General features: G+C 40.3%; 1 protein-coding gene across 1 annotated transcript in view; it reads left to right on the top strand.

Annotated features, from left to right (window-relative positions):
- Positions 1-15,970, top strand: part of LOC306961047 (uncharacterized protein) — a 67,682-nt gene extending 51,712 nt beyond the window's left edge. Inside the window, exons 45-48 of the mRNA XM_079553655.1 lie at positions 12,652-12,735; positions 13,580-13,747; positions 13,825-13,992; positions 14,985-15,970. Of these exons, the coding sequence (XP_079409781.1) occupies positions 12,652-12,735; positions 13,580-13,747; positions 13,825-13,992; positions 14,985-14,999 (435 nt within the window). The 3' untranslated portion in view covers positions 15,000-15,970. The remainder of the gene's footprint in view (positions 1-12,651; positions 12,736-13,579; positions 13,748-13,824; positions 13,993-14,984) is intronic.
- The last annotated feature ends 518 nt before the right edge of the window (positions 15,971-16,488 follow it).

Below are 16,488 nucleotides of genomic sequence, written 5' to 3'. Positions count from 1 at the left end.
CCTGAGTCTCTGTCTTCTGAGTTTGACTATACACTACTGCAAGAGTGGTTGTTAGACTTCCGCGCATCTTCCCCAGAATCCGTGCTTTCGTATGAAGAATTGACCTTTGAACCTCAGTCTACAGTTGGTCAAATGATGGGTCAGACTTGTAATTATTTCCTAAAATATTCCCAAAGAAGACCTTCATCTTCTCAATCAGTGTTGTCAGAAACTGAGGATTTCACCTATGGTTTAGAAGATCTCTTTGACCATAGCAGACCAGATACACCAGATTCTCTTACTTCTGAAGACAATGCTAGTCTTAGCAGATCTAAAGTAATCTCCACCAGAGCTGTGTTTACACCAAGAATTCTGTCGTATGCTGATGTGGTGCGAGGGATTCATCTAAAAGCTTCGGCCAATGCACTAGACAGCAAGCAGCCAGATGAGAGAGCAATCAGTCCTCATGTGTTGTTTGATGAATCTTCTTACGTTGATGAGTGTGACCTGAACATTAAAAACAGGGCATTTTCCCCTGAATCAGTAGCATCTCAAGGTGAATGTAGACCCCTATCTCCTGACTCGCCTATCCCTCAGTTCAGATGCTATGATGTTCACCAGCATCGTCAAGTTTTAGGGCATAGGTCTTGTACACCAGTATCAGAGGTCTCAGACTGGGAAGGCACTGATTTCTGCCTGGAAAGTCTGTTTGATGAATACAGGGTTTTTCCCCCTGAATCAATAGCGTATCAAATTGAATGTAGACCCCTATCTCCCGACTCACCTATCCCTCAGTTCAGAAGCTATAATGTTTACTGGAATTATGATGTATCAGGGCATAGGTCTTGTACACCTGTATCAGAGGTCTCAGACTGGGAAGGCACTGATTTCTGTCTTGAAAATCTGTTTGATGAAACTCGAGCACAATCGCCACAGTCAGATATATCAGACATTGAACTGGACAGGTTATTTGGATGCAGACCCTTGTGTCCTGAGTCTTTGTCTTCTGAGTTTGACTATACACTACTGCAAGAGTGGTTGTTAGACTTCCGCGCATCCTCCCCAGAATCCGTGCTTTCGTATGAAGAATTGACCTTTGAACCTCAGTCTACAGTTGGTCGAATGATGGGTCAGACTTGCAATTATTTCCTAAAATATTCCCAAAGAAGACCTTCATCTTCTCAATCAGTGTTGTCAGAAACTGACAATTTCACCTATGGTTTAGAAGATCTCTTTGACCATAGCAGACCAGATACACCAGATTCTCTTACTTCTGAAGACAATGCTAGTCTTAGCAAATCTAAAGTAATCTCCACCAGAGCTGTGTTTACACCAAGAACTCTGTCGTATGCTGATGTGGTGCGAGGGATTCATCTAAAAGATTCGGCCAATGCACTAGACAGCAAGCAGCCAGATGAGAGAGCAATCAGTCCTCTGCTGTTGTTTGATGAATCTTCTTACATTGATGAGTGTGACCTGGACAATAAATACAGGGCATTTTCACCTGATTCAGTAATATCTCAAGGTGAATGCAGACCCCTATCTCCCGACTCACCTGTACCTCAGTTCAAATGCTATAATGTTTACTGGAATTATGATGCATCAGGGCATAGGTCTTGTACACCAGTATCAGAGGTCTCAGACTGGGAAGGCACTGATTTCTGTCTTGAAAATCTGTTTGATGAAACTCGAGCACAATCGCCACAGTCAGATATATCAGACCTTGAACTGGACAGGTTATTTGGATGCAGAGCCTTGTCTCCTGAGTCTCTGTCTTCTGAGTTTGACTATACACTACTGCAAGAGTGGTTGTTAAACTTCCGTGCATCCTCCCCAGAATCCGTGCTTTCGTATGAAGAATTGACCTTTGAACCTCAGTCTGCAGTTGGTCAAATGATGGGTCAGACTTGTAATTATTTCCTAAAATATTCCCAAAGTAGACCTTCATCTTCTCAATCAGTGTTGTCAGAAACTGAGGATTTCACCTATGGTTTAGAAGATCTTTTTGACCATAGCAGACCAGATACACCAGATTCTCTTACTTCTGAAGACAATGCTAGTCTTAGCAAATCTAAAGTAATCTCCACCAGAGCTGTGTTTACACCAAGAACTCTGTCGTATGCTGATGTGGTGCGAGGGATTCATCTAAAAGCTTCGGCCAATGCACGAGACAGCAAGCAGCCAGATGAGAGAGCAATCAGTCCTCTGCTGTTGTTTGAAAAGTCATCTTACTTTGATGAGTGTGACCTGGACAATAAATACAGGGCATTTTCACCTGATTCAGTAATATCTCAAGGTGAATGCAGACCCCTATCTCCCGACTCACCAATCCCTCATTTCAGATGCTATAATGTTTACTGGAATTATGATGCATCAGGGCATAGGTCTTGTACACCTGTATCAGAGGTCTCAGACTGGGAAGGCACTGATTTCTGTCTTGAAAATCTGTTTGATGAAACTCGAGCACAATCGCCACTGTCAGATATATCAGACCTTGAACTTGACAGGTTATTTGGATGCAGACCCTTGTCTCCTGAGTCTCTGTCTTCTGAGTTTGACTATACACTACTGCAAGAGTGGTTGTTAGACTTCCGCGCATCCTCCCCAGAATCCGTGCTTTCGTATGAAGAATTGACCTTTGAACCTCAGTCTACAGTTGGTCAAATGATGGGTCAGACTTGTAGTTATTTCCTAAAATATTCCCAAAGAAGACCTTCATCTTCTCAATCAGTGTTGTCAGAAACTGAGGATTTCACCTATGGTTTAGAAGATCTCCTTGACCATAGCAGACCAGATACACCAGATTCTCTTGCTTCTGAAGACAATGCTAGTCCAAGCAAATTTAAAGCAATCTCCACCAGAGCTGTGTTTACACCAAGAACTCTGTCTTATGCTGATGTGGTGCGAGGGATTCATCTTAAAGCTTCGGCCAATGCACTAGACAGCAAGCAGCCAAATGAGAGAGCAATCAGTCCTCTGCTGTTGTTTGATGAATCTTCTTACCTTGATGAGTGTGACCTGGACAATAAATACAGGGCATTTTCCCCTGATTCAGTAGCATCTCAAGGTGAATGCAGACCCCTATCTCCTGACTCGCCTATCCCTCAGTTCAGATGCTATGATGTTCACCAGCATCGTCAAGTTTTAGGGCATAGGTCTTGTACACCAGTATCAGAGGTCTCAGACTGGGAAGGCACTGATTTCTGCCTGGAAAGTCTGTTTGATGAATACAGGGTTTTTCCCCCTGACTCGATAGCATATCAAATTGAATATAGACCTTTATCTCCCGACTCACCTATACCACAGTTTAGATGCTATAATGTTTACTGGAATTATGATGTATCAGGGCATAGGTCTTGTACACCAGTATCAGAGGTCTCAGACTGGGAAGGCACTGATTTCTGTCTGGAAAATCTGTTTGATGAAACTCGAGCACAATCGCCACAGTCAGATATATCAGACCTTGAACTTGACAGGTTATTTGGATGCAGACCCTTGTCTCCTGAGTCTCTGTCTTCTGAGTTTGACTATACACTACTGCAAGAGTGGTTGTTAGACTTCCGCGCATCCTCCCCAGAATCCGTGCTTTCGTATGAAGAATTGACCTTTGAACCTCAGTCTACAGTTGGTCAAATGATGGGTCAGACTTGTAATTATTTCCTAAAATATTCCCAAAGAAGACCTTCATCTTCTCAATCAGTGTTGTCAGAAACTGAGGATTTCACCTATGGTTTAGAAGATCTCTTTGACCATAGCAGACCAGATACACCAGATTCTCTTACTTCTGAAGACAATGCTAGTCCAAGCAAATTTAAAGTAATCTCCACCAGAGCTGTGTTTACACCAAGAACTCTGTCATATGCCGATGTGGTGCGAGGGATTCATCTTAAAGCTTCGGCCAATGCACTAGACAGCAAGCAGCCAAATGAGAGAGCAATCAGTCCTCTGCTGTTGTTTGATGAATCTTCTTACCTTGATGAGTGTGACCTGGACAATAAATACAGGGCATTTTCCCCTTATTCAGTAGCATCTCAAGGTGAATGCAGACCCCTATCTCCTGACTCGCCTATCCCTCAGTTCAGATGCTATGATGTTCACCAGCATCGTCAAGTTGTAGGGCATAGGTCTTGTACACCAGTATCAGAGGTCTCAGACTGGGAAGGCACTGATTTCTGCCTGGAAAGTCTGTTTGATGAATACAGGGTTTTTCCCCCTGATTCGATAGCATATCAAATTGAATATAGACCTTTATCTCCCGACTCACCTATACCACAGTTTAGATGCTATAATGTTTACTGGAATTATGATGCATCAGGGCATAGGTCTTGTACACCAGTATCAGAGGTCTCAGACTGGGAAGGCACTGATTTTTGTCTGGAAAATCTGTTTGATGAAACTCGAGCACAATCGCCACAGTCAGATATATCAGACCTTGAACTTGACAGGTTATTTGGATGCAGACCCTTGTCTCCTGAGTCTCTGTCTTCTGAGTTTGACTATACACTACTGCAAGAGTGGTTGTTAGACTTCCGCGCATCTTCCCCAGAATCCGTGCTTTCGTATGAAGAATTGACCTTTGAACCTCAGTCTACAGTTGGTCAAATGATGGGTCAGACTTGTAATTATTTCCTAAAATATTCCCAAAGAAGACCTTCATCTTCTCAATCAGTGTTGTCAGAAACTGAGGATTTCACCTATGGTTTAGAAGATCTCTTTGACCATAGCAGACCAGATACACCAGATTCTCTTACTTCTGAAGACAATGCTAGTCTTAGCAGATCTAGAGTAATCTCCACCAGAGCTGTGTTTACACCAAGAATTCTGTCGTATGCTGATGTGGTGCGAGGGATTCATCTTAAAGATTCGGCCAATGCACGAGACAGCAAGCAGCCAGATGAGAGAGCAATCAGTCCTCTGCTGTTGTTTGATGAATCTTCTTACATTGATGAGTGTGACCTGGACAATAAATACAGGGCATTTTCACCTGATTCAGTAATATCTCAAGGTGAATGCAGACCCCTATCTCCCGACTCACCTGTACCTCAGTTCAAATGCTATAATGTTTACTGGAATTATGATGTATCAGGGCATAGGTCTTGTACACCTGTATCAGAGGTCTCAGACTGGGAAGGCACTGATTTCTGTCTTGAAAATCTGTTTGATGAAACTCGAGCACAATCGCCACAGTCAGATATATCAGACCTTGAACTTGACAGGTTATTTGGATGCAGACCCTTGTCTCCTGAGTCTTTGTCTTCTGAGTTTGACTATACACTACTGCAAGAGTGGTTGTTAGACTTCCGCGCATCCTCCCCAGAATCCGTGCTTTCGTATGAAGAATTGACCTTTGAACCTCAGTCTACAGTTGGTCAAATGATGGGTCAGACTTGTAATTATTTCCTAAAATATTCTCAAAGTAGACCTTCATCTTCTCAATCAGTGTTGTCAGAAACTGAGGATTTCACCTATGGTTTAGAAGATCTCTTTGACCATAGCAGACCAGATACACCAGATTCTCTTACTTCTGAAGACAATGTTAGTCTTAGCAAATCTAAAGTAATCTCCACCAGAGCCGTGTTTACACCAAGAACTCTGTCGTATGCTGATGTGGTGCGAGGGATTCATCTTAAAGATTCGGCCAATGCACGAGACAGCAAGCAGCCAGATGAGAGAACAATCAGTCGTCTGCTGTTCTTTGATGAATCTTCGTACATTGATGAGTGTGACCTGGACAATAAATACAGGGCATTTTCCCCTGAATCAGTAGCATCTCAAGGTGAATGTAGACCCCTATCTCCTGACTCGCCTATCCCTCAGTTCAGATGCTATGATGTTCACCAGCATCGTCAAGTTTTAGGGCATAGGTCTTGTACACCAGTATCAGAGGTCTCAGACTGGGAAGGCACTGATTTCTGCTTGGAAAGTCTGTTTGATGAATACAGGGCTTTTCCCCCTGATTCAATAGCATATCAAATTGAATGTAGACCCCTATCTCCCGACTCACCTATACCACAGTTTAGATGCTATAATGTTTACTGGAATCATGATGCATCAGGGCATAGGTCTTGTACACCAGTATCAGAGGTCTCAGACTGGGAAGGCACTGATTTCTGTCTGGAAAATCTGTTTGATGAAACTCGAGCACAATCGCCACAGTCAGATATATCAGACCTTGAACTGGATAGGTTATTTGGATGCAGACCCTTGTCTCCTGAGTCTTTGTCTTCTGAGTTTGATTATACACTACTGCAAGAGTGGTTGTTAGACTTCCGCACAACCTCCCCAGAATCCGTGCTTTCGTATGAAGAATTGACCTTTGAACCTCAGTCTACAGTTGGTCAAATGATGGGTCAGACTTGTAATTATTTCCTAAAATATTCCCAAAGAAGACCTTCATCTTCTCAATCAATGTTGTCAGAAACTGAGGATTTCACCTATGGTTTAGAAGATCTCTTTGACCATAGCAGACCAGATACACCAGATTCCCTTACTTTTGAAGACAATGCTAGTCCAAGCAAATCTAAAGTAATCTCCACCAGAGCCGTGTTTACACCAAGAACTCTGTCGTATGCTGATGTGGTGCGAGGGACTCATCTTAAAGATTCGGCCAATGCACGAGACAGCAAGCAGCCAGATGAGAGAGCAATCAGTCCTCAGCTGTTCTTTGATGAATCTTCTTACATTGATGAGTGTGACCTGAACATTAAATACAGGGCATTTTCCCCTTATTCAGTAGCATCTCAAGGTGAATGTAGACCCCTGTCTCCCGACTCACCAATCCCTCAGTTCAAATGCTATAATGTTTACTGGAATTATGATGCATCAGGGCATAGGTCTTGTACACCAGTATCAGAGGTCTCAGACTGGGAAGGCACTGATTTCTGTCTTGAAAATCTGTTTGATGAAACTCGAGCACAATCGCCACTGTCAGATATATCAGACCTTGAACTTGACAGGTTATTTGGATGCAGACCCTTGTCTCCTGAGTCTCTGTCTTCTGAGTTTGACTATACACTACTGCAAGAGTGGTTGTTAGACTTCCGCGCATCCTCCCCAGAATCCGTGCTTTCGTATGAAGAATTGACCTTTGAACCTCAGTCTACAGTTGGTCAAATGATGGGTCAGACTTGTAATTATTTCCTAAAATTTTCCCAAAGAAGACCTTCATCTTCTCAATCAGTGTTGTCAGAAACTGAGGATTTCACCTATGGTTTAGAAGATCTCTTTGACCATAGCAGACCAGATACACCAGATTCTCTTACCTCTGAAGACAATGCAAGTCTTAGCAAATCTAAAGTAATCTCCACCAGAGCTGTGTTTACACCAAGAACTCTGTCGTATGCTGATGTGGTGCGAGGGACTCATCTTAAAGATTCGGCCAATGCACGAGACAGCAAGCAGCCAGATGAGAGAGCAATCAGTCCTCTGCTGTTCTTTGATGAATCTTCTTACATTGATGAGTGTGACCTGAACATTAAATACAGGGCATTTTCCCCTGATTCAGTAGAATCTCAAGGTGAATGTAGACCCCTGTCTCCCGACTCACCAATCCCTCAGTTCAAATGCTATAATGTTTACTGGAATTATGATGCATCAGGGCATAGGTCTTGTACACCAGTATCAGAGGTCTCAGACTGGGAAGGCACTGATTTCTGCCTGGAATTTTTTTTTGATGAAACTCGAGCACAATCGCCACTGTCAGATATATCAGACCTTGAACTGGACAGGCTATTTGGATGCAGACCCTTGTCTCCTGAGTCTTTGTCTTCTGAGTTTGACTATACACTACTGCCAGAGTGGTTGTTAGATTTCCGTTCATCTTCCCCAGAATCTGTGGGATCAGTTGAACAGCCTTTCCATAGCCAAATAACATGTCAGCACTGCAACTATTTCCTAAGTTTTTCTCAAAGTTTTACCTCCTCTGAATATTTTTCTTCAGACTCACCACTTCCATCTCATGAACATATTTTAACATCAGAAATTTCACAGTCATCAAATTTAACATTTTCTGATATGTCCCTTGACAGTCTTTCTGATGATTTACAAAAAATACCTGTGAGTATGTCCAATAGTCTTTTATTCCCTCATGTATGTATTAGCAGTCCTCATAGTCATACATCTGTGTCTCCTCAATCATTTATTTCAGTTGATGAATTCACCGATTTCTCTGACGAGTCTCCAATTCCTCAGTCCATTCATGAGTCGTCTTTTTGTCACAAATCCTTTTTGTTCGGTCGTGATTGCACAAATCAAACGTCTAAATCTTCCGTTAAAGAGATCCATCCCGTCTTTTCAGTTCTACCTCACAGTAACGTTTGTCAGACAACTTCCAGTGTGTCAGCAGATCACAGTTTGTCTTTGGATACTCAAACAAAACATATCATAAAACCGTTCGAGCCCGAAGTGGTCTTTCACCGGCTCAAATTTCAAACCAAAGGTCTGATAGCACATGTTTATGATCCGCTCTATAATAGAAAAACAAATCTGTAATTTTTTTTTATTCCATTTTAATATATGACACATTTTAACATTTCACATATTTTAAAGATCAGTGCCTTCCTTCCTCTCCCTATCTCTTTCTTTCACAATTAGCAGGGTCCCACAGAAATGACGCGATAGCTCAAGATTTGCACTAACCTTTAGCTCCAAGATAAAAGTTCCTCCTTCACGACCACTGGCGTCTCCTTTCCGGCAGGATTCACATGATGTTTGTAACACGCTGCTGTGAATGTCCATCAGTGGCTCATCCTTTACCAAATCCTGAGCTATCTCTTTATTTGTTTGGGACCCTGCTAATTGTGAATGTAAATGATAGGGGAAGGGAAGTACAGCACCGATCTCATTGTCCAGGAAGAAATCACGTGGGGACACTGTGCATTTGTCCATATTACAAAACAACAAACAAAAATGTCTAAGAAATGAACAAAAATACACATAACATGGGTCTTTTTTTAAAGATTGTGTGGATAAAAGATTACTCTTTTAAAACTACTCAATAATGAACCCCAGTCTTCTTACTTGTATTAGAAACAGTATGCTGACACTTTGGATGGAGCTATTCTACAATACTGATGCGCAAACACTCCAATTCTTTTATCAAAACTATCTTTATCCAATTAGTGTATGTGTTGGATTTAATTTTATGCATTTTTTTGTAAGAGATTTTTTCTTTTTTTCTTTTTTATGTTTGATTGTATTGATAAAAATGAAATGTGTAGAAATTGTTGAGTCACATGCCAACTGTAGAGCCAAACTGTCTATGCAAATTGCAAATCAATTGGAGTAGACTTTTTCATATAAAGCGTGGAAACAAAATGGACATTTTTTCATGATCTTCAACTCTGCACTTTTCAATGTGTACAATTATTTTTGGACTATACGGAGAGGGCTTGAGAGTCAACAAACCCTGGTTTTGGTAAGCGAGCTCAAAAGAATGCAGTGTTATTAGTAATGAACTGCACTGACACGAATGCAGGAATGGCCTTTTAATAAAGCACAGCTTTTAAAATAGCCTGACTGTGTTGCTGGGTTTGGTACACTAACATTTGTACCTTGTGAATGTTCATCAAATGGTTTATTCGTTTAATGCATTTTTTCTATGCAAGAAAATGTTGCCAGAGTTCTGCCAGAATTTTACTAATGTGCTTAATGTAATTCTGCCGCTCTGCTGTTGGTTTAGATGGTGTTGCAATTCATTATAGAATCGGATTCAGTGTCACGTCAAAATATTGTTTACAATTGCATTGGATATAGGAAGTCCATTTGTGCCCTTCTTGTGTAAATACATTTCTGAAACTGCTCTGTTTTCATGATATACATTTTTAAACTCCAAAAGGGTCACAAATGAATTTTCCTATAATTCACATTCATAAATCATAAAAGGTGCATGCGTCATTGTCATTCCTCATGACTTACTTTTTTTTTTTTAAACTGCCATTTTATTTATTATTTCTTGCAGATTTCCACATCATCCAAGACAAATCTTACAGAAACCTCAGAACAAACCCATGTTCACGTCAATGAAAGACTGCCATTTTCATGTCAGTCAAACACACTGACCACTGAAAGTACACAACTACAACCAGAGCATTCGATGTATTTTAAACTCAGGGAGACTCAAGTTGAAATCACATCAAGCAAACAAAATGAAGATTTAGAGAGTAGAGAGTTGGAATCTTTAGAGATTCCAGATAATGTGACCAGTCGTCCTGACCCTGTGTTGACTATTTGGGCTCAATGTGATCCATTAACAAATTCTTCCAGCAAAGGGATCCCCGTTATGAATGAAGAAAAAGGTTTAAGTGAAGACACTTTAACAGCCACGCAGAATAAACCACGCTCTGAAACAACAGAAATGGACACTCAAGTGCCCATAGCCGAGTCAGACTTTGCCAGTGACAATGATGAACAGGTTGAATGTCTTGTGACTCGACAGAATAATAGCGCCACATCTGAAATATCTGAAGTGGTCTCTTGCCCCAGAATGGAAAATGTTCTAACAAAAGAGGATTGTCTTCACAATAAAGTTTCTGAGGATTCACCAGCTGCTGTTAACTACAGTTACAGTGGGGATTATTTGGAAGGTGAAAGAGAAGATAAACACAAAACAAGTTCTCAAAATTGTGACATACCCGGCTCCGATGTTTCCAATATTGATCCTTCAGAGATGACTGAAATGAGACCTAAGACAGATGAATCAAGATCCGACCTTTTAGATAAAGAAAACAAGATGTGTATTTCTGAAGAAATGCAAAATATGGACACAGTAATAAAGACGAGCCAACATGATGATGACTCCCACTATTCTGAAACATCATCCGAGGCTCATTTCCCCAAAATTGGTGATGGTGAGACCAAAAAAGAAGAAGACATAACTCTACGCTTCCAACTCTCTACGGTCTCTCAGGATCTTGATTTTATGACGAACCCTACAGTTGAATATCTTCAAGATTTAAATAGTTTGTCAAAAGCTTTTGCAACAGAAAATGTTCCATTAGATCAAGACCCTATATCAAAGAAACCAAAACCGGAGTTCAGCAGTGACCAACCAACCCCTACAGAGCATCACAGAAGTTGTGATGAAGATCAACCTTTAGGTGTGTTAATCCAGCCTAGCCAAACAGTTAACGAAACCGCTGAATCATCGTCCATGGTATCTTGGCCCAAAATGAATGATGGTCAGAAAAAGCAAAATATAAGCCTATCACGCAAAAGCCATGAGGAAGATAATTGTTTTGAAAAAAATTACAACACCCTTTTTGAAGACTCTGCAAGCTCTCAAGATTGTGAAGTGCCAATCTCAGACACTGTTGATAAAATTGACACGTTCCATGCTTCACCCAAGGCTGCACCAGAGACTGACGAAGACTCATCAAGATTTTTTGGGTTTGAGGAACTTTTACCGACATTAATGGAGAAACCCATCAGTGATGACAAGCCAAAAGCTGATTTGCAGTATTCAGTAGATTCAGTAATAATGGAGGTTTTTGAAGCTCGAACATCGCTTGATTCTGATCTGGCATTATCCCCTTTAGAGAATGAGTACTGCATCCCACCTGGTTATGATGAGGTCTCTACAACTTTTGACTATAATGCTGTGCAAACCAAAGCCGCAAGTCCAACATTTGAGCTTTCAGACACAGAGGCTTACTTTGACTGCAATCAGGGGGCTTCAGATTTCTCAGAGACTGAAGCCGAAGACCCTGAATCAAAATTGCATCAACAACCTTGCCAACAAACACTTTTACCCTCTGATAGTGAAGATTATGAAGATTCTCCTTTTGCATATGAACCTCTGTATAATGTACGAGAGGAAAATGAAGACAGTTCAGATGAGGAGTTCACCTTGTGTGAGGCTCCACCAAAGATGACATTTTGTGAAACTGGCGTGAGAGATAGTGATGATGATGATGATGACACTAATGAATCGATGTCAAGGGTAAGATGGAGCCCAGAAAACTAATCCTAAAATCAATCAAAATTACATTTGCTTCACAGAGGAATGTCTGCTAATAACGTGGCTGTGGATGGAAATTTTAAGTTTCTCTCCTCTTGCATGTCACTGTTGACCATAGCCACTCCTTGCTCCCAAACACATTGGCTAATTATTTTTACATCGTCAGTAATCATTGTTACAAGCATGATGTATAGCTTTGATTGTCACAGATTGTCATGATGTGCTTTCCTGTTTATAAAGAAATTATCAAACCATAGCTGGAAAGTCCACCATAACACTCCGATCACCGCTTTGCTTCAAACACAAATGCTGTCACTGCTGATCACTGCTCACAAATGCTGTATCTGTTAATTAATCAGGAAATGAGAGCAGAACTGGGAACGCTGTCAGAAAGTTCTGATGACGAATTTTTAACCACAAGGATAATTCGAAGAAGGGTTATTATTAAGGTATTTGTTTTAGCATGACGGGTGGTGTGGTTTGCTGTGTCTAAATCTTCCAACAGAAATATGTTTTTTATTATCAAAATAATCCGTTAATTTCACAATGGCTGCACTGTAATCAGTATCCTTTGCTGTGTTTTCCCTTTTGAATTGACCTAACCTAAATGTAAATGCTGTTCTGAAGTGCCACTGCCTTGTTAACCCGATATGTTTTGAACTTCAAAAACACTATCACATAACAACAACTAAGAGCTAATTGTATTGTCATTCTAGGCAGATGAAATGGCTGATTTCCCATCTCAGTCGACGTCTGAAGAAACATACACGGATGAAAACGGACACACTGTTGTCAAAAAGGTAAATAAAGATCGTATTTGTGAAATGGCTTTTGAGCATTAATCCTAATGATATAGTGTGGATTGATCTGTTGGTTTGAATTTTCCAACATAGCTAAAGCTATAATATAGTGATTTTTATTTGTTTATATTTTTACACAATATTAACCACATTATGGTAATATTGAGTTGCCTGATGACTATTGCGAAAATAGACAAATTATTGTCTAAATAATTTACATTTGTGTGCCTGTAGCCTCTGTAGGGAAATGTGTCCCCAGCATTTAACCTATTCATCTCCCAAACTGTCAGGAAGAGTACAGATTGCAAAAGTATCTGTTGATTATTTCAATAAAATATTTATCATATCTCGGTTTTACCAACTACACTTAAATTCTTAACATATAATCCGAATGAATGATATCCTCCCACTTCTGTCGTACTACTAGACACTACAATTATGACAACTATTTGCTACAACAGTGGTTCCCAAAGTGGGGGTCAGGACCCCTCGGGGAGAAATAAAAAATACGACTGTTTTTAGTATATTTTCGTGTGTAAAACATCATATAATTTGTGAAATTCATTCAATTATTCAAAATAAACAGTTTAAACACATCTTAACTTCATTTTAAAATGTTTTTTGTTTTTTTCTGACCTAAAGCAGCATTAGGGGCAATAACTTTATACAATGGAGGTCCCGAGTTTTTTTACGTGTACATTTTTGGGGTCCCAGCCAAAAAGTCTGGGAAACCTGCTCTAAATGCAGGACCCGCCAAGACCCACCGTGAGGGCTGAATTTTGGCCCACGACCCAAACTAGTTCGACGCCCCTGCTCTACAAATACAAACTCTTCTCTTCTCTAGGTTACCCGTAGAGTTATCCGCAAATGCACTTCTTCCTCTGATGATGCTGGGCTAGAACAGCTGTCATCAGAAAAAGGTGCCCACAGCAGCATCAAAGCATCCAAGGGTGATGGGTACTCCAAAGTGGTCAAGAGGACAGTAGTGAAGAGCGAAGGGGACCAGTCTGAGGTGTGTGGCGTGTTTAGATATATATAAAACACACAATGGATACTTTTGAATAATGGACGTTTTTATAATGGATCTAGGTGACGTTTACTGAATCTGAGAGTTCATTGAAGCAGGATAAGGCTGAAGGCGGAAGAGCCAGTCTTGTGGAGAAGACAGAAGTGCTGGAGGGTGAGCGAACAATGACACACCAGGGTGATGTGTCTTTGGCCTCAGACCTCCCCTCAGCACAAGATGACTTCAAACAGGTTGGTAAAAAAATAAAGAATTGTACTGCAGTTTATCATTTTGTTGTTTTTGTTTCACATTTTTAATCTTTTAAACACTTCAATTTTCTTTTTTACATCAATAGGCTATTAGTTATATAAGTAGTTTTCATGATACAGAGCTCCCTCATGTGGTACAGAGGGAGACTGTCGAGGATGATGGGACTTTAGTGAAGAGGTGTGACGCTGCTTTATTTCAGTTGCTGTGTAGTTGAAGAGTGATTTTTTTATCATAATATTAATAATAATGTTTGATCTTACGGTTTTATTAACTGGATTAGACTAGATATTGTAACTTACTAACTATCTAATTATCTCAATGCATTTTATCCACTGCATTTTGTAATACTTGTAATGTATTTTGTAATACATGAAACAAAAGAATGTGTGTACTATGAGGACAATTAGGCTTGACACAAGATCTCCCTCTTTGTGTGTCCCTGCCCTGCCTGTTTATCATAAGCATGTACCTTTTACATCAGCTATTGCCCTCCTACAGACAGGGACCAAGAAAATGATGGAGCTGTCGATTTCAGCTTGCAGTTAAGCAGTATTTATGAGCTTAAAACTGGGAGCATGTCCCCCAATATTTATGACAAGGGCAAGAACAAAGTAGATGGAACTAGAGACCAGCTTGGGACTGTGAGGATTTGAGCTCTGGCGGGCTACCTATTGGTGATCACTGCCCTTAGGAAACTGATATTCATGACTTCTACACGGTAAAACATAAATTAATAATAGTATATTTACAAAATGCAGTTAAAAACATTTGCTTTTATATCTTTTTGTGGGATGTTTTACCTTGTTTAAAAGTTTGGCATCAGTAACAAAATGTTGGTTAACCTCGGTAAAGCATGGGACATTTTCTTGTGTTTGTTTAACAGTTGGTTTGCTGTGGAACGTGTTTTTGCTGTTTCTTTTTGCTTCTTTTTGAAAAGTCTAACTTGTCTCATTTCACCTGTTCCTTCCTATAGGGCCCAGATGCGTAAAGGCCGCTCGATCAGGCGGACAGTGGTGAAGGGGGCGGGCCAGAGAAAACTAGTGCTTTCGGAGCGAGTGGAGGGCCCTACAATAGGTTCAAAGTCATCAGACCTCAAGCAGCATCTCCACCAGCTCTTTCACCGCTACCACGAACAAAACCACAGAGAAGACAATGACAAGGCGAATACCTGATTACTGCTTGAACCCACTCCCAAGCTAAAAGTAACCCTTAAATCCTATGCATTAGCCAGATGCAATCCCAGAGTGTACCAGTGCACCTCAAAGCTAACGCGGTCTTCCTGGTTAGTTTTGGAAGAACACATTTTGGTTTTTAGTTTGAAATCCTTTTATGTGTTTTACTGTATGTGACCAAAGAAAGCCATTTTGTTGTTTCCATATTTATTTCCATGCTAGTAAATGTCACTATGGTAGAGGATCACATACCAAGAAATACAGTATATTACTCACACATTCATCATATACAATAACTTGCAGACCTCTCCTATTCTAGAGAAAATTTTACCTACAGAATATTTCTACCGCTCTGCTCAATATATGCTTGGACTGTGCACTTGCCTCTCATCGCTGACTTCTGTCCACTTCACTCGCCTTTATTTCAAATCAGGTGGTCAAGATGTCATGTAGACCTTTGGCTCATAAACCATAATCCATTGCTGCTGCTGCTTCTGTGTTTTGTGCAGGCTATGTGTAATCTGAATTCTATATTATCTATTATCTAGAGGCATTATGGACATCTGTAGCCTAGAAATGAATAGCCACTCGTGTGAAGTAGAGCAGGCATGACTAATCAACATCTGTCATATTAGACGCATAGTTTTGTAGACTGCCGCTACCTCCCTCGATCTAGGTTTTTGCTCATGTCAGAATGTTTTGCCATATTTCTATATTTTCATTGTGTGGGTGATGAAAACTGTTCCTACATGTGCTATGTTATAGCTACTATAAATTGCATCGAATGTATTATTATTGTTTTTTTGTTGTTGTTTTTTTGTGTATTATTATTATCTCATTTGAATTTTTTTGTAAGTGTATTTCTTTTTTGAATGTGCCATCATGAGAGTCAAATGTCTTTTTGGGGAAATGTGTCAAAGTATTATTTCATATCAGTTTGACATTGTGTGTGCATGTGTGCGTGTGTGTGAATGGTTGTGTGAGCAGTTTTTTTGGTAAATGGACACATTTAACACCTGAACGTCAGAATAGATCCTCCAATGCTTTTCAGGAACATGCTTTTAGGTTACAGAAGAGTGATAGTCCAGAATCTAGACAGGTCGAGAGCTTCAGTTTGCCATTATTCACAACTGCGAGCAAAGCTTTGTACTTGTACTGTATTTATCTACAACATGTATGTAATGTATTTTATTCTATTCACTCACACTGTTTATTTTGTGACTTCGAGAAATGTACAATGCAACTAGTGGAAGTTCACTGTGACAGGTATGCTTTTATTTTGAGCATCCTTCTTCTGTGATGACA

The sequence above is a fragment of the Gobius niger genome (assembly GCF_951799975.1).
Source record: "Gobius niger genome assembly, chromosome: 3".
NCBI classification, from domain to species: domain Eukaryota; kingdom Metazoa; phylum Chordata; class Actinopteri; order Gobiiformes; family Gobiidae; genus Gobius; species Gobius niger.
Note: the sequence above shows the minus strand (reverse complement) of the source record. Positions and strands in the feature narration are given on the sequence as shown.